Source organism: Pavona decussata, unplaced genomic scaffold (assembly GCF_977016875.1).
Source record: "Pavona decussata unplaced genomic scaffold, jaPavDecu1.1 SCAFFOLD_122, whole genome shotgun sequence".
NCBI classification, from domain to species: Eukaryota; Metazoa; Cnidaria; class Anthozoa; order Scleractinia; family Agariciidae; genus Pavona; species Pavona decussata.
The window spans coordinates 1592629-1611124 of NW_028145536.1; the positions used below are offsets into that span (position 1 = coordinate 1592629).

The 18496-nt window shown below is 38.9% G+C and overlaps 1 protein-coding gene and 1 non-coding gene across 2 annotated transcripts in view; both read right to left on the minus strand.

Moving 5' to 3' along the window:
• The window catches only part of LOC146469580 (dynein axonemal heavy chain 3-like), a 110815-nt gene that overhangs the window by 86378 nt on the left and 5941 nt on the right, over positions 1–18496 (minus strand). Inside the window, exons 2-13 of the mRNA XM_085123227.1 lie at positions 18043–18123; positions 16821–16912; positions 15809–15897; positions 13731–14578; positions 13497–13601; positions 13243–13373; positions 7991–8186; positions 5997–6191; positions 4212–4465; positions 2858–3062; positions 1933–2136; positions 649–779 (exon numbers count right to left, since the gene is read on the minus strand). Of these exons, the coding sequence (XP_084979353.1) occupies positions 649–779; positions 1933–2136; positions 2858–3062; positions 4212–4465; positions 5997–6191; positions 7991–8186; positions 13243–13373; positions 13497–13601; positions 13731–14578; positions 15809–15897; positions 16821–16912; positions 18043–18123 (2531 nt within the window). The remainder of the gene's footprint in view (positions 1–648; positions 780–1932; positions 2137–2857; positions 3063–4211; positions 4466–5996; positions 6192–7990; positions 8187–13242; positions 13374–13496; positions 13602–13730; positions 14579–15808; positions 15898–16820; positions 16913–18042; positions 18124–18496) is intronic.
• Trnas-aga (transfer RNA serine (anticodon AGA)) lies at positions 5029–5102 on the minus strand. Its single transcript has one exon. It is a non-coding gene; the product is annotated as a tRNA-Ser (tRNA).

The following is an 18496-nucleotide window of genomic DNA, read 5'->3' on the forward strand; positions in this document are numbered from 1 at the left end:
GGAACGCCATTTTCTAATGTTCCTGTGCCCTTGTTACTATATCCTCAAGTAAAAATGTTGATGGCATGAATCAGTTTGATCAATTCTGTAATCAAATGGTATCACAACGCCGTACATTCTGGGAAACAGCCGGCACGGCAACACCTTCGACACCAGGGAAAGCTTGCAATTCTCTGTTTTCAAATGCAATTGAGGTTTCAGCAACTCGATGTAGCTAATTCTAGTTCACGAACCTATTTCTAATGTCAGCTTGCCTTCGGGCACGAAGTACGCTGAGCTCGAAAAAGGAGAATGCTACTATGGTTTATTTTAGGTAATATATCAAACAAGAGGAAGAGTGTTTCCTCCGATTTCCAAACACCGAGAAGTAGGTTGGAAAAACGAGGCGCAGCCGAGTTTTTCTAAACGACTTCGAGGTGTTTGGATATCTGATGAAACACACTTTCGAGTGTTTGATATGGCTTCTCAAATGATCAATAATTCTTGGAGAAATTCAAGGCTAAAGTTGGCAAAATTTTATGATAATTAAGATCACATCTCCAAACCTCCTTCACGGTGTTTATTTCCTTTGTTTTCTCGTCATGAATTATTAATGAGTTTGAGAAGTACAAGGAAAAACACCTGTCCAAAGCAGAGAGACATGTGTACCTCATTTGAATGATCGGTATGATGCGATCTGGCCAGGTAAATGTAGTTTCATTTAGAGCCAAATGATCATCAGCCAGAAATGTGTGATCCATTAAGAACAACAAAAGATCAGCTGCTTCCTCAAGCTCTACCTATGTGAACATAGAACAACAAAATTACCAAACAAGTAACTAATAACCATGTAAAATAGGAGTTTTTGTACATACACTGTAGAGAATGAAAGACAATCCGAGTTTGCATATTTTTAGTCTGATGATGGTATAGTTCGCACCAAAATATAATAGCTCTAGGGGGAGGGATGGGGGAGGTTAGAAGGACCACCCCCTCCCCCGAGAGCTTGCTCGCAGACTACACTCATTTGAAAGGTTTTGTTTACATATAAATTCGAAAAGAACAGTTTTAAGACGTTCTCCTCGAAATTTCAGTCGCAATACTGAGATGACACAATGTGTGAATAATGTTAGGACAAAAAGTGATACTGTTTTCAACCCTAATATCGACAATACAATTCTGATGCAAACGGGGAATTTGGTAAACACTTTTAACATGGCGACATTCAAAAGCGCATTGTCTAAGCGGCAAAAATCACGAAAAGCAATGTGTTTTCTAACGATAACGCATCCAATTCGCTAATGGAGACGAAAATATTTTGCCAAGTTTTTGGCCAAATGAAAACAGGGTCTTCTGAAAATGAATTAAGTAAACGTGCCAGTCTATTATTTTTCTCAGCTCTGAGAGAGTCGCTTGTGATTTCCCGTGCACTCACAGGTTTCCCTTACTCTACTAACCCTAAGGCCCCATCCACACTAATACTGATGCGTTTATGCCTATCGTTCACACTAAAACGCCCGAAACGCCGATGAAAACGGAGACGTTTGAAAACGTATCCTTTAGGAAACGCTTCGTTTCTAGTGTGGACAGGTGAAAACGGATACTTTTGAAAACGATGACGTAAAAAGCGTCACATTTCATCGGTTCCAGTTCAAATCGGAGCATCTATCCAAGATGGCGGATGGTCTTGTCATGCGTCATCCCAGGTCCCAGTCGTTTTCATCGTTTCAAGCGTTTTAGTGTGGACAGGTGAAAACGATACGAAAACGCTAGTGTGGATGGAAATGTTTTGCTTCGTTTTCGCCGAGATGAAAACGGACACTTGAAAACGCATTAGTGTGGATGGGGTCTAAGAAAAATAAGAAACAACTTACAGTCTAATAGCAAGTACTTGGATACCCTTCCTTTTTTTTTCAAAGATTTCAAACTTTGTCATGATATGTCATATTCTACCTTGAGATGCACCAACGGTCCTGATCTCAAATTGTCAATATACTTTTCCAGGTCCACGAGTTCATCAGTGGTCTTGGCTGATGACGTTATGCGATTCACAATGTAATCATACTGATGACAGATGGAGCGGTTGAAGTCAAAACTCCTCCTGGCAAGTTTTGACGTCATCATGCTCACCAGATCAGCGGCACGTAACACAAGGAACTGAAACGGACAACAAATCAATGTTCAAGTACAAAGAGGTTGAATATCCTTCACACTAAATAACATAACACTTATCGTCACCATCATCGTCATCGTCGTCATCATTATCATTATCATTATCATTATCACCATCTTTCGGCATTGACTCCGATTGGGTGTATTGGAGAACCCTCGCAGCGCAGCCCATCCCAACCCTCCTCTTACTCTTGGGGCGCATTCTTTGGGACAATTCTGGCCATTCTCACTCCACTTCAGGAAAAACAGACTACTGAGACAATATCAGTTCCCTAGAAAAGTGACACAATTCCACCTGTTCCTATTAAACTGAAAATCTTCCCAAAAGGACACAATTCCTTGTATTCTGAGTCAACTGTATTCCGTTCATTCTGCTATGAATGAAAGAATGAAATACTATTCTGTTCATTCTGAAAACAGAATAACTCCCAAAAGAACATGGACACCATCTATTCCGTGTATTCCTTTTCCAGTATAGTTCCAAAAGAGCGCGCCGTGCGATACAATGAATTAGGATGTCTATTGCAGTTCAAGTCTACAATTGCCCTTACACAGACGGCATTAATTCTGCTGGAATTGACTGATGTATTATGAGTTTAAATTCAATGCGGACATTATTAAGTAGTGACTATCCAAAGCCGTTTCAGTCATCTGGATGTGTACTTAAAACTATCAGTTGATCTCAATTTATTGAATGTATACTTACGTCCTTGATCTGGTTACAGTCCAACACAAACAATTCCATAGGAATAAACAGATCCATTGAAGCAGCCAAGTTTGACAGGTCATAGAGTTTTTGTAACTCCCTTCCATACTCAAGGAGATGCCTGTCAGTAGCAATAAACCTCGCCGTCTTTGCATCTGATTCTCGTGAAAGCAGGTAGTAGAGTGGTTCGTAAACCGCGCGGAATCTTAAAGAGTGAACAAATAACGCGGGTAAGGTTATATCACTGCGACTTGTTATTATCATCTTATGACCTAAAAGCTGAGCAGCTCTTTATACATGTATGTTGGCTTGATAACTCGTAAGAAACAGCGTTGTCGGAAGGAAATGGCTTTGAGTTCCGTGTAGGTCGGTATTTTTCGTTTTCATTTTTTACTTTGGTTTTCAGGCCTTCTCTGAGATCTTCTCTGCTAAGATCTTTCTGTCACTGATAAATCTCATCCGCAGTTTATATAAATTATGTGATCAACTCATGCCCTCACTTTTACTTTTTTTTTTCCTAATTAAGTAGATTGTATTTCTCAGGCTCAAAGAAACCAATTTTAACGAAAATAAAGATAGCTGCAGAAAACATTGCCAAGCGACACAAACAGTACAATTTACTCAATTTGTTTTCAAGAAGACTATCTACTGGTTAATTGTTAAACTAACACTTGATACACGAAGACGAGATTACTTGAAGATAAGAAAACATTGCATTATAGTTCCAATTCAACTCATCCACTGGGTTCAAGTTTTTGCTACAAAATTGTGCAATTTTGATATTAACTTTAAGAATTATAATAATTATAATTATAATAATAAATTAAATTTATACAAAGCTAAGATTCTAAAAATATTCCAACTAAGGTTGATACAACGGCAAGGCGAGGTACGTCCAATAAAACGAAATTTAACTTTTTACTTAAACGTTTTGAGTCATTTATGGCATTTATGCCTTCTCTCCATGCCCTCAGAACTGAACCCCTTAGTGTTGCCTTGTCTGAGCTCTGTTTACTGGGCAACAATAAAAAAAATAAAAATTGGACTAATAATTATGGCTATGGACAAAAGGTCCATAGCCGCTTTTAAACGAATTTATTCGCCACACTGATCAATCCGCCAAGGTGAATGGCAAGCACATGGCTTGCTTGGTCACATGACCCCCGCACAATTTGGGAGGGGGGATTCGCATAATTGCAATTGACTCCTCCCCAAGACCCTGTACTACTCGACTATAATGATCCCAAGCATGAGAGAGAAGACATATTTCCAGGCGAGTCAAGATTTCATTTCTGCAATCAAAAAATAAATCGTAAACCAACCAACTAAAACCATTAACCGCAAGTAGTCTTACTTGAGTGGTCCAGCGCTGTTCTTGTTCACCACATCAGCGACTCCTTCCTTCGCCCATTGGACTCTTTCTTCATCAAGTTGTACACTGCTGATGTAGCGCTTCTTGAGTCCTTCATCCTGATAAAACAGCTGGTGCTCAACACACTGGAAACCTTGGACGCTCTTCACCATGTGATCAATGATCTCGTGAATTATTTCAACAACATCTTGGAAAGTCGGCTCAAAATCAACTGTCGTATTATCCACATCAGGAATCTGGAAACAGGAAAACACTTAGCTTCTCGAAAGCAGGTCCTTACGTTCCATCCGTCTTCACAACTTTGTTGATGATCTGTTAAAAAGCCTACACATCGTTTTCAGATTAATAATGCCGGATTTCGTAACCAACACAGCCACTTAAGACCACAATCTCCCATGAGTCCATATACAAAGATTAGTTGCCATGATTTCCAAGGAGACGGTGGAGAATTGAAGTTATGTGTTGGCACACAGTATTGGTACCTATTACTTCCCCACCATTATTTTTCGCTTTCAAAGATTTATTTACTTAACAGCTGCCATATTTTATCATTACTTTTGGAGTTTATTACTTAATATGCTGTCATACGAGGTAATTTTCCTGCAACTTGCTATGCAATGCAATTGTTTATTCAAAAGTTTCAAGTTTATTCAAAGATTCAACCAAGAAAAACAAGGAAGTAGACTGACCCGCAGGTAGCGAGTCCTAATCTAGGATTTCATTATAATTAACGGACAAACAACAACAACAAGATATCAAATGTGAATAAGGGAGAAACGAAGACTCGGAAAAAAATCCGAGTCCCAGATGGGATTTGAACCCACGACCCTCCGTGATCTAGTCGGATGCTCTAACCACTGAGCTACTGGAGACTCAATGGTGAGCAAGGGTCAAATTGTGGGTATCACGGAGGGTCGTTGGTTCAAATCCTTTATGGGACTCGCATTTTTTCCGAGTCTTCGTTTCTCCCCTATTCACATTTGATATTTCATTATAATTATATTTTATTATATTATTATATTTTCGCATTGCAAGACAAAATGCAAATTAGCAAAAGGGTGTTTGAAACAACCCCCTCTTCACAAGATGTCTCGCAATGAAAGATTGCGATACGAGTTGTAGGAAACGTAAACTAGCCTTCTACTATTCAAAACGTTGTGAGACATGTTGAAGTGTGTAACATGTATTCTGCAACTTGCAACGGAATGCTCTCGTCAGCATTGCTTTGCAAGTTGCAGGAGAAATGACTTACAGTATGTAACAGCTTCTTTACGAGATGTGGTCAATTTAATGCTGACAGAAGAAGGCAAAAATGTAGCCTGCGTAGCTGGCGGTTTTGTTGGGGTTTGGTGGCCCGCGACGGAGCCGCACAAAACCCCAACAAAACCGCCAGCTACGCAAACTAATACAAATGTTACCAGCTTACTCTTGGTAAACTAGAAACACAGCACCCACCCTCCCCCCCACCTCCCTTTTCTAGTCATGGTCTTGTATTTCTTCAGATACCTGCGCTCTTGATATTTTAGGAATATTACGCAAGCACGAAAGGCCTACGACACTGAGCAAGAGAGAATAGACCCTTATCACTCGGCAGCCATGTTGAGTCTCGGGGGAATAAAAAAGCTTTGCTTTCGCACGGCGCAAGCCTCGGCCAGACGCCAATTCAGTGCGAGGCTTGCCGTGCAGAACAAATCTTTTTATTCTCCTGAGACTCAACACGGCCGCCGTGTGATAAAGGTCTGTTTAATAGAACTTAATCATTCTCACCACTGTAAGTACAATTGGCTGCGGCAGTATGGGAAGACACCTTTCAAAAGCTCCAGTAAAATCATTTCCAAGTTTGTACATCTCAATAAACTGTACAAGGTCATTAATGGAGGAATACACCACACTGCGAAGATTTCTTGACATTAGTGAGGCGACTGAAGAGAAGAAATGATCCATCTTGGCTACTCTGGTTTCCTACAACAAATTCAAAGAGAGTCGTTCTCAATTGAGTGCAGGGAGTAATTGAAGGGGTCAGAGCATAACCGACCTATGTGCCGCGTGATTTCAGATCGATTTTTGTTGATTTAGCTCAGATTCACAGGCGTTTTTGCATGTGGCCTTGAATTCCGTCAGGAAACGTTGCTCTAATGTTTTATCCGCTGCTTTGCGCTTCGTTTGCAATAAAAAAAATACCTATGATTGTGCGCAAGGTGTGCGCTTTTATCACAAAACGAAGCACAAAGTAGCAGATAAAACATTAGAGCAACGTTTTTTTTTGAAGGAATTCAAGGCCACACGCAAAAACTCCTTGAATCTGAGCTAAAACAACAAAAAGCGAAATGAAATGCACGTCAACTGAAGTCGGTTATGCTCTGAGCTTTCAATTTCATGTTTGGTTTGGTTTTGCTTTACTGCGCCCTGTGATTGGCTAGCACAGCTTCCACTAGACTCGCACCACTTTCTCGACCAATAAGGAGCAAAACAAAACCCAATCGTGACCTGCCTGCACGCGTTATAAAGCTCATCGGAACAGATCAAACTGTATTAGCTTACACAGATGTACCTTTAAGAGGCCATAAAACGATCTGGGATCACAGCAGAAAACACTTTTAGTATTTGTTTAAGTGTTTTCGTTTGTTGGTTGCCCCCTGATTTTTTAAGGGAACTTAAGCAACGAGAACGGCGACGGCAGTTACGACAGAACAAAACAATAGGTTTAATGAAAGGAAACAATCGCTCTGCACGTGCGTTTTAAGTTTTCGTGCATTTCTTTGCCGTCGTCTGTAAAACAACAACGTGAAATGGCCAAACTCAAGGTTTTGTGGAGAACATGAACACACAACGGTGAATTTTTCATTCTCTTTGTTAACTTGAACGCAACTTCCAACTAATTTGGTTTCTGAGTAATTTGCCGTTTTTGTAGAAGTTGAAACAGTTGAAATAATGGCGAAGTAGTATAAATGAAGTAAAGTTATATTTTCAAGTGACGTTTTCGTTGCCGTTGCCGTCGTTGCTGTTTAATTTCCCTATCAGGAAAATTTAGCAACGACGACGGCGACAGCAGCGAGAACGTCACCATTAAAATGAATTTGCGTTTTTAAACGTCGTCGCAATTATTCCAACTTGCTTTAAATGTCAAATGTAGGTGAAATTTTCTGAAGATTAATTCTTAGAGACCACACCTAAGTTTAGAAAGGAAAGAAAAATTCCTTGTGTGTTTACGTCCTCCACAAAACGTCCCATCAGGAAATTTCACGTCCTAGTCGTGCAATGACGGCAAAGAAATGTACCAAAAAGTGTAATGCACGTGCAGAGTTGTTGTTTTGGTTACAAAACCTTTTAGGGAGCTTAAGCAACGACAACGAAGACGACAAGGATGGCAACGACAACGCCGCAAAACAATGAGCAAAAACAATCGCTCTGCACGTGCGTTTTACATTTTGGTACATTTCTTTGCCATCCTCTGCAAAACAACAACGTGAAATGACCACATTTAAGGTTTTGTGGAGAACGTGAACGCACGACGGTGAATTTTTCATTTTCTTTCTTAACTTGTACGCCACTACTACAAATTTGGTTCCTGGATTGTTCGCCATTTTTGTAAAAGTTGAGCGAGTTGAAATAGTCGCGAAGTAGCACAAATTAAATAGAGTTATATTTTCAGGTGACGTTTTCGTTGCCGTTGGCGTCGTCGTTGCTTAAGTTTCCTATTGATACTGCAAGACGACTTTACATGTTGATCATTAAGGAACTAAAAAGCTTAACAAGGTTACCTCATCCTCTGGCATACAATCCTCAATCTCATCCCTTCTGTCGCTGATGATGTTCACGCACGATGGAATCCACATTTCCAAGAGCCTTTTCACTCCTTGCTGAGTTGCTTTGTGAGTATTTTTCTTGAGATCAATTATGGTCAGAGGAAAAGATTTCCTCAGACTGGTAATGTCGATTAACCTTACCTCTGAATATCTGCAAACAGTGAAAAGAGAAAATTGATACTGTACTCCTTGAACACTGAATACGCAGGAAGAACTTGAAAAATTTAGCTAATTTTTTCAAGTTGTAATCCATTTCCATCGAAGCCATTTGCAGCAAAAGATAATAAGTACTAGCTTAAGTATACTTATTTATTTTTTTCTGAAGCATCTAGGCGGAATCTTAAATCCTCGAATCTGATTGGCTAATCGCGCGCTCCTAACCGGTCCAGCTTTTTACAATACGGACCACGGTCCGGATTTTTACCCGCGCTATTCGCGGCAAATTGAAATTGTTGCGAAAGTTTACAAACAAAGGCAACAGTTACACGTAAACAACTTCCCGTGGAAATTATGGCGCGTTTTTAGTGTCAAAATTCAAACTATCAATTCAAACATTCGATCCTTCAATTCAAACATTCAATCCTTCAATTCAAACATTCGATCCTGCAATTCAAACATTCCATCCTTCAATTCAAATGTGCAATTGTTCGGTTCAAACTTTCGATCCTTCAATACAAACATTCAATCCTTCAATGCAAATATGGAATGGGTCGATTCAAACATTCCATCATTCAATCCAAATATGGAATTGTTTGTTTCAAACATTCGATTCTTCAATCCAAGCACCCTTTTCTTCAATCCAGAAATGCCATTCTTCAAGTTAAACATGCATTCCTTGTATTGCCTGGCCTATCATTCAGTTCAAGCATGCATTTCGTCAATTCAAACATGCCATTTTTCAATTTAAACATTTGATCATTCAATCCAAACGTGCATTTCTTCAATGAAATCCTGAAACTCAAACACTACACTATAAATTTCGCGTTCAATTTCGATAGAAAATGCTGAAATCCTGCTGTTGAAACATTCTGCACTTTAATTTTAAGATATGAAATCCAGATTATAAATTCAAACATAGTCTCACGATGTAGTTGTGCAGTGGCTCGATTCAAACATTCACTTCGGCGATTCAAACAGTCCAAACTTTCAGTTCCTCTCCAGTAGTCTGGAACCGAGGGGACTCTGTAAAACGAGGATACGGACGGGCGGATGGCGGACGGCGGACGGCGGATGGGGCTTTTAAAAAAAAAAAGAAGAAGAAGTCAAGAAGAAAAAAAAAATGTTGATACGCGTAAATTTATTGGTTAATTGTCACCTTCTAAGAAATGCTAGCTTTAGCTATTTTTTTAAATTATTTTTTTTATCTTTTTTTTAGTTTGAATTAATTTTTTTTTTTATCTTATTGTAAGTCAAACAGTGAAAACGCTACGGAATGTTTCTCCTCGTTTTTCAACCAAATCAGTCTGAGTTTGCAGTGGAACTCCGACACACCATCTGGCTAAACAACACGTTCACATTCATGAACATTTACAGGATAATCTGATTAACGGGTAAAGTACTGTACCAGCTCTTGTTAGGCATTATAGATTGGAAATCGTGGTTATTGTTCGAACAGACAAATCGATACAAGTTATTGAAAAAATATTTTAAGATGTCCAAAGATTTCCCTGCGTCAGATTTGCGAACGTGTCAGAGCAATTGGATAAAGCCTTATACGCCTGGTTTATTCAGCAGTGGAACACCAATTTCAGGTCCGCTTCTTCAGGAGAAAAACGAAACATTTCTCAGCGCAGTTGGACGCAGAGTCGACCGATCGCGAAAGCTTCAAAGCATCAACCGGTTGGTTAGACAACGTTAAAAATCTATTCACAATTAAATTGTTTTCTTTATTTCATTCCTTTGCATTCCTGTCTCATTAATATTCATATGTTTGATTATCCAGACTCCAATTACCCGGACATTTTATTCAAGTCCCAACGAATTCGGATAATCGAGGTTCGACTGTACCATGTTCACGGAGAAGACGACCTCTGACCTGACTGGGGACTGAAGGCCGCCGCCGAGGCAACTGGGGGAAAACCAGAAACTGACAGAAAAAAACATGTTTTTCTGTCAGGTAAAAAAATCTGAATGTTCAAAAAAGAGAAATACCCGTCGAAATCCGCAATGAATATCAAAACCGAAAAGACGCAAAACCCGATCAAACAAAGTCCCCATATTGCAAGGAAAACTTCGCTTGTGTACAAATTTAAAGAGAAAATGACACGTTCAACAGGAACATCTTAAAATAATTTTTTAATAACTTGTATCGATCTGTCTGTTCAAACAATAACCACGATTTCCAATCTATAATGCCTAACAAGAGCTCGTACAATACTTTACCCGTTAATCAGAACGTGTTGTTTTGCCGGATGGTGTGTCGTATTAATGTACGGAGTTCCACTGCAAACTCAGACTGATTTGGTTGAAAAACGAGGAGAAACATTCCGTAGCGTTTTCGCTGTTTGACTTACAATAAGATAAAAAAAAAAAATTAATTCAAACTAAAAAAAAGATAAAAAAAATAATTAAAAAAAATAACTAAAGCTAGCATTTCTTAGAAGGTGACAATTAACCAATAAATTTACGCGTATCAACATTTTATTTTTCTTCTTCTTCTTCTTCTTTTTTTTTTTTAAAAGCCCCATCCGCCGTCCGCCATCCGCCCGTCCGTATCCTCGTTTTACAGAGTCCCCTCGGTTCCAGACTACTGGAGAGGAACTGAAAGTTTGGACTGTTTGAATCGCCGAAGTGAATGTTTGAATCGAGCCACTGCACAACTACATCGTGAGACTATGTTTGAATTTATAATCTGGATTTCATATCTTAAAATTAAAGTGCAGAATGTTTCAACAGCAGGATTTCAGCATTTTCTATCGAAATTGAACGCGAAATTTATAGTGTAGTGTTTGAGTTTCAGGATTTCATTGAAGAAATGCACGTTTGGATTGAATGATCAAATGTTTAAATTGAAAAATGGCATGTTTGAATTGACGAAATGCATGCTTGAACTGAATGATAGGCCAGGCAATACAAGGAATGCATGTTTAACTTGAAGAATGGCATTTCTGGATTGAAGAAAAGGGTGCTTGGATTGAAGAATCGAATGTTTGAAACAAACAATTCCATATTTGGATTGAATGATGGAATGTTTGAATCGACCCATTCCATATTTGCATTGAAGGATTGAATGTTTGTATTGAAGGATCGAAAGTTTGAACCGAACAATTGCACATTTGAATTGAAGGATGGAATGTTTGAATTGCAGGATCGAATGTTTGAATTGAAGGATTGAATGTTTGAATTGAAGGATCGAATGTTTGAATTGATAGTTTGAATTTTGACACTAAAACCGCGCCATAGGAAATATGTAAGGAAAATATAAACTCTGAAGAAAATGGATTCAGACGAGAGTGTACACAGCGAAAGTGAATTTTACTACCCAGAAGAAGAAACCCCCAACGAAACGACGGCATTAAAATATGAAGAAGTTGAAGTTGCAATTAAGCAAAATTCAAAATTTTATTCACTCACTTCGCCCTGATAACACTAAAAAAAAGACAACTTACGATCTGAACATTTGGCGAAGATACTATTTCTCAGTTGGAGAGACAAGAGCCTTGGAAAATATTCTTCCTAAGGAGCCCAACATTCTGTTGTGCAGATTTTTCATGGACGTCCGTAAGAAAGATGGCGGAGTGTACGAGCCAGGTACACTTGCATCGCTCCAGAGAAGTATTCAGCGCTGCTTGAAAGATAACAACTCTAACACAAAATGATCGTCCTGAAGAAATGAAGAAACCCGAGGCGCCTTTCTTCCTGGCAATAAACCACAAAAGAAAGCCTGCAGATCCGGTAGGGTACAGTCGAGCTCCTCTCGGAAAAAAGAAGATCGGAGAATTTTAGACGAAGGCTGCGAAGAATGCAGGACTGCCTGGAAATGTAAGCAACCATTCTGTGCGAAAAACCTGCATTTCAAGGCTGATGGATGCAGGAATTCCTGTTAATTATGTAGCTCAGCTGAGTGGACATAAGAATTTAAAAAGCTTAGATTCCTACAAAACTGCTTCCGACGACCACCAGCGCAAGATGTCCTTGCTACAGAGCAGCGAAACGAAATCTCCCATCTCTTCAAACGATGCACCGCTTAATCAAGTAGTCAAAGCCTCGCAGCACCCATTCAAGCCGGGAGAAGACAAGCAAGCGTCTTCAGGCGAGGATCCCTTCACTGGTTTTTTTGCTGGTTCGAACATCAGTAAAATTGAAGGCTGCACGTTCAATTTCTCTTTCAATACAGCGCCTTGCAGCAGTGGTGAAAGCTCGGCTCGGTCAATGCCGCGAAAACGCCACATTATCATCTCAGATGACTCAGACTCAGATTAACTTGAACTTGCTTTTGGAAAGTTAGTTTTCACAAATCCAGGGACGTTTTAAACATGTATCGAGCCGTTAAGAAAAGTAAACTTTCGCCGTGTTTGAGTCTTCATTCACAATTTCTATCATTCGATCAATATTTTTAGACCTTTTGAACATGCGTGTCATCATTTGCAGCGTGTCAACATTCATCCACTTTTGACGTTTGACAGATGATTGTCATTTCAATGACTCTTAAATGGTTTATTCTTTTTTGCATGACTTGCGAGTGAAAATAAAATTAAACTTCCTATAAACATGCCACTTAAATCGATGCCCTATTTACATTTGTTTCATAGGATTTTTTAACCACTTTCCTCCTCCAGCCTTAAACTTACACTTTTACACACGTACCAGCGAAAAAAAAGCAAACAAACAGAAAAAAATAAATAAGTTATTTACCGGTCTAGGTCGGTCCGTATGGTAAAAAACTGTGCCCTTGGTCTTGAGTACGGACCTCGGGCACAGTTTTTTACCATACGGACCTCCCGCCCGGTAAATAACATATGTAGGGTAATTGTCAACATTACTGAACCATTATTTTAATATTTCCATTAATAGAAATGTGTTTTTTCACTATTCAAAGGCACACTAAATATCGGTGATACTGCCCCTTTAACTCTCATGAAACCAGGCATTTCAAAAAGGTTAAAGAATCTTTGAAAATTAGCTAATATTTCACAAACAATGCCCAATTTACAGTACACAAGACACGAATTTCTGGCCCATTAATTTCTTCTACAAATTGAACTTACTGTGACTCCCAAAGGAACAACAGCTCTCGCAGGACAACATGAGTTACAAAAAGATTTTTGTCCAGGTAGTCTCGACAGGAAATAACTGATGTGTGCCATGGAAAACTCTCTCTTCCAGCAGAATAAAGCACCTAAAAGTTTGAGAAAAGAGAATCATTTCATTTTAAACCTGAGAGATACAGAACGAGTTAACAGTTTAAAAAAGACTGGGTAACAAAAGTAACATTGTTGTTACTGAATATTCCCCAACTTACCAGTTGAGGCATAGTAAGCCCAAGACGTCTTTGTTCTGCTGGATCCAGAAGAACATAATCCAGAATACTTTGCTTCACACTACGTGTGTATTCTTCCTCCATTTCCTGGAAAACAAATCATTGTATAATAATAAAATGAGAAATATAATACAAGTGACCTGCGCAATATTCTACTATAAATAACTAAAACCTACAAAATCTACAGAAGGCAAACAAAACAGCTTTAGTTTTTACCTTATCCAGCTCATCCAGAGTCTCTTTGAAATCCTGTCTCAAGTCTTTTGGTAGAAAATCATGGGTCTTTCTTTTCCACTCCTTGCTCAATGGCGCAACCATGCTAGCAACAATTGCTTTCTCCACAAGGCTGCTGTACCTTTCTAACTGTGACTCAGGTGGTGACACAGAACGGGAAAGACCAAGGGTAGGAGTCGTCGATGGAGGGAAACTAATATTCAATACAGAAAGTGTTTCCTCGTCGTGGTCTCTAAATGACGATACCGATGAAATGTTTTGCGGTGAACTTGACTGAGTATAACTTCCTCCAAGATCATGGATGTCCGAATCAGTTTGACCATTTGAAATTGTTTCATCGCTTTCATTCCTACTTAAGTCTTTCATCCTGCCCTGTCCTGCTGATCCCCAAGCAACTTTTGTTTTCTTAGATGCAGGAGCCTCTGATACAGTCTCTTCATTAAAATGCAAGCTGCTACTCGGTGGACTTGGAGAACGACCATTTGACTTAAAAGGTTCTGCAGACTTTACTCTCTTTACCCTTGGTGGTTTCGTACCTGACAGTGGTCCTGAGTTTATGTCAATCTTCTTCTCTCCTTCAACAATGGGAACTTGTTCACTCTGGGGGGAAAAACGTCCAGGTGTTCCCACCAGTGGAGGGCTTACGTGCCCCTTGCTGAGCCCCACTCTGGGCACTCCCTGGGTGCCCAGAGGACTCCTTCCTTTAGAAACTGTGGAAAAGTGTCCAGAAGTGGATGAATGGGATCTCCCTCCATAAAGGGGTTGAATTTTCTCTTCAATGACATTTCCAGGAGGACTGTGGTGCTTTGAGGAGCTTATCTTCTTGGAAACTAGACAAATAAAAGTAACAAAAAGGAAAATCAAATGTGGCACCAGGGACAGTTACATCAAAACAGATCAGGTCTATGTGAATCAAATGTACATTCATTTGGTACGTCAAATTTTAACTCAAATTATCCTACAGCATGTAATTCTTATTGTGGGAGCAGGGATGGGGCAGTGGTGAGAGCACTCGCCTCCCACCAATGTGGCCCGGGTTCGATTCCCGGTCTCGGTGTCACAAATGGGTTGAGTTTGTTGTTGGTTCTCGTCCCTGCTCCGAGAGTTTTTCTCCGGGTACTCCGGTTTTCCTCCCTCCACAAAAACCAACATTTCCAAATTCCAATTCGACCTGGAAACAGTGGAGAGAAGAGCCACTCCATGGATTCCACTGAAATTCCTATTTATTTATTTATTTATTTGTTTGTTTGTTTGTTTGTTTATTTATTTATTTATTATTTTTTTATATTGAGTTCAATTAAAAGTTCAGGTTTATTTATGTTCATATCTCCAGGTTCCATCTATTAAAACCTGATAAATTTTACAAACAGACCTTGAGCTTATAAGGCCATCACACACTACTCTCAAGTTCTTAAATGTCAGATTGAAATTACAAGAGAAACCATAAATACATGTACAACTACTGACAGCCTGGGGTGGGAGGGGAGGGGCAAAATTGGATTCCAAAAAGTTCATTAATCCTCTCCATAAAACCCTAAATAGCCTTCCCACCATGCTGTAACTGAATTTACCTGAGTAGCCCCACCCCCTCCCCGGGGACTGACGGGCCATAAAGATTTGGTTGTTTAAAGCCAAATAGATAGTCAGGATAGACAGTTTAGATCAAAACTTTTAATTAGATAGTTTATCTCTAAAATTTGTTATCGAACAGCAGGAAGATCTCCGCAAACTCATTAGGACTTTTATAACAAACTGTACTTGGGGTAGGGCGGGTGTATTACAAGTTAGATCGGCTAAAAAAGAGGTTGAAATAGGGAAGGTACACTGTAGGCCTTAATTTTCATTATCAAATCTGAATTTCAAAGTGGGAATTATTAGACAAGGGGGTTTAAGAGAAAGGGTGGGTCGAGGGGGGGGGAGGAGATTTGAGATTAGTGAGGGAGACTTACATGTTATAGTCAAAAGAGTTTTTATAGTAATCATGATAACATTATATAAGCTACGGGTGTAATAATGTTAATGAATACAAAAATTTAAATTGTCTCACTTCTACAATTTACCTGGGTTAGATGTCTTGCCCTGCCTTTTATAAATCAATTTTGTGGTCAGGGTTTGAGCTGATGGGGTATAATTATTGGCAACGGCATCACTACGAAAAAAGAGAATAAGGTGCAAGTTACATGACTTAATGCACACTGTAGGAGTCAACTGCTGTTCTTTTCAGTTACCTTACTGAAGTATATTTTCAACAGTGTTCCTTGTATCAAGGTAATTTACATTTGAAGGGCTCAAAAGCATAACTGACCAGTATGCACATGGCAGATCATTTTTTGTTGTTTAAGCTCAGATTCACTAGAGTTTTTGCTTGTCGCCTTGAATTCCTTTAGAAAACATTGCTCCAATGTTTAATCTGCTACTTTGCGCTTCATTTTGTGATTAAAAACAACAGAAATCATGCCTATAATCAAAGGCTTTGATTGCATTTTACAAAGCACAATTTTAAGCAGCAGATAAAAAGATGGAGCAATGTTTACTGAAGGGATTCAAAAACTCCGGCGAAATTGCGAGCAACAATGTAAAACAATAAAAGCGATCAGATATGCACATAGGTTGCTCATACTCTGATACTTTCATTTAATCCCACCTCTATTATTTTGTTCTCTTTGCATGAAAGCTAGCAATAATTTATGTTCAGCATGTTTTTCCTATTGGTTTCTTTAGTTCAAAATCTTGCCCTTATGAGACTTGGGATGATTTAATAAAATAATTAGCAGGTACCAATTTCATGTATTTCTCAAATATCTCCCAGGAACAAGCACATTTTAATGCTTAAAATCTGCATGCGCTTATACTTTTTATCAAACATTTCCCACAGAGCTGTTGGGTCTCATTGCTTGTGGCTTACACCTCTTACCTGGCAACATTTCCACAATCAGATGTATATACCACAGCTGACAGTAAAGAGTGATCACACAAAGGTTTATACAAAGAAATAATTGATACTATCAACTGATGTCACCTCATTCAAAACTCAGTAGTTTATTGCACATCACAAACATTACAACTGTTCACCTTGCATGTCGATAATAGCTTTTCTCTTTGGTTGGCGATGCTTGTGTGTAGGCCCCATACTCAACAATCTTTGGTCGGTCACTGTAGGCAGGCTAAAAGAAAGGATTTAAGATTGGTGCTATTGACTCTTGCACAATTTTAAAAAATGTTTTTATTCACTAACTATTTTTGAGTTCCCAGGATTGGTTGAAAACTAGATGGATTCCAAGGTAGTTCAAAAATTATTTTAAAGTACCAAAATTTTCCACAAATTATGGTCAGAAGTTTCAGTTTGGTAATATGATCCAAATGTCTGCTTCTACTATGAAAAAGAAAATTTCAACCACTGGAAACCACAGCTACATTCCTGAATATTTGAAACTAGTCAATATATATTATAATCATTATGATGATATTGTATGGGGAGATGTGGCATGGCCAATTACACATGTCCAGATTTTGCAACAGGTTCAAGTTTTCCCTAGCCACAACTTAGATGGATTTTGAGTCAGGGTAGTCAAATCCTTTACCATGCATTGTAAATACTCAATTGGTAAGCTGATCACGAGATAAGTTGGGATTTTAAAAGATATTTATGTGTAGTTTTCAATGTTTATTTCATTCATTTATATATAAATTTGTCCCCAGTTAAACACTTCAAATATAACATTGTTATATTCAATTAGTCCCCCATTAAGTCCAGCCCCTCGTTCGGGCCATGGGGGGCCGGGCGGAAACAGGCAAAGTACGGGATGGCTGGGTCAGGAAGAAGGATAGCGTGGGTATAACCCAGAAGACAGTTCGGGCACCTCACGAGAATGGACACCAACCAGCTGGCACAGCAAGCTTACAGATGTACAACACTAGAGTGTCAGGTTATAAAGCAAGAGGGCGTCCACAAAAGACTGTCAAAGACAGCCTGAAGGCACGCAACATCCCCCTCATTACAGCTTTCAGACTTGCGGTGGATCGAAAGCTTCACCTCGCCATGACAGCCCCCATGGTACAAGCGGACAGATAAAGTGAAGTCAGCCCATTTTTTCCGGGAAAATTGGTTGCTCAGAAGCACGACTATAAATAATCCCAGCAATCTACAAAAATGGATTGAGATGTTTACATCATAAAAATCAAAAACAACTTACATGTAAGTCATGCAACAATTATTTTTAATTTTATTTTATCATTTTATTTTATGAAATAAATTTGTATCTCATTACCATAGAAAATTTTCAAATTTAATTACCTGTGGAGCACTCAGAGGAGGAAGGTGATCAAAAATATCTCTATGTTTGGTGATCAAAATGCTCTCAGGAGGGTCTTTTGACTGAAAATGGAAAATTACAGCAGCATACTTTAGTCCAAAAACCATAAAAAATTAATAATTTCATTAATGAATAATTTAAGTTCATTACTAATAAAAATCAAATGAATTTCTTACCTTTGCATTTTATGGTGGATGGGGAAGGGGTCATTTAATCACATTATAATAATTTATTAATACTTTCTTTTGATTTGATGATAAACATGTAACTGTGTGATTTATTATAATTATCTATTAAGGCACATGACTATAATGTACAGTTCCAGAAAATATTCATACTTCCCCCACAGAAGGTTTTTTGTTTTGCACTCCCTCCCCCCCCCCCCCCCCCCCACTCTCCCCCTAGGAAATTCCAGTTTAGCTTCATGCCTTTCTT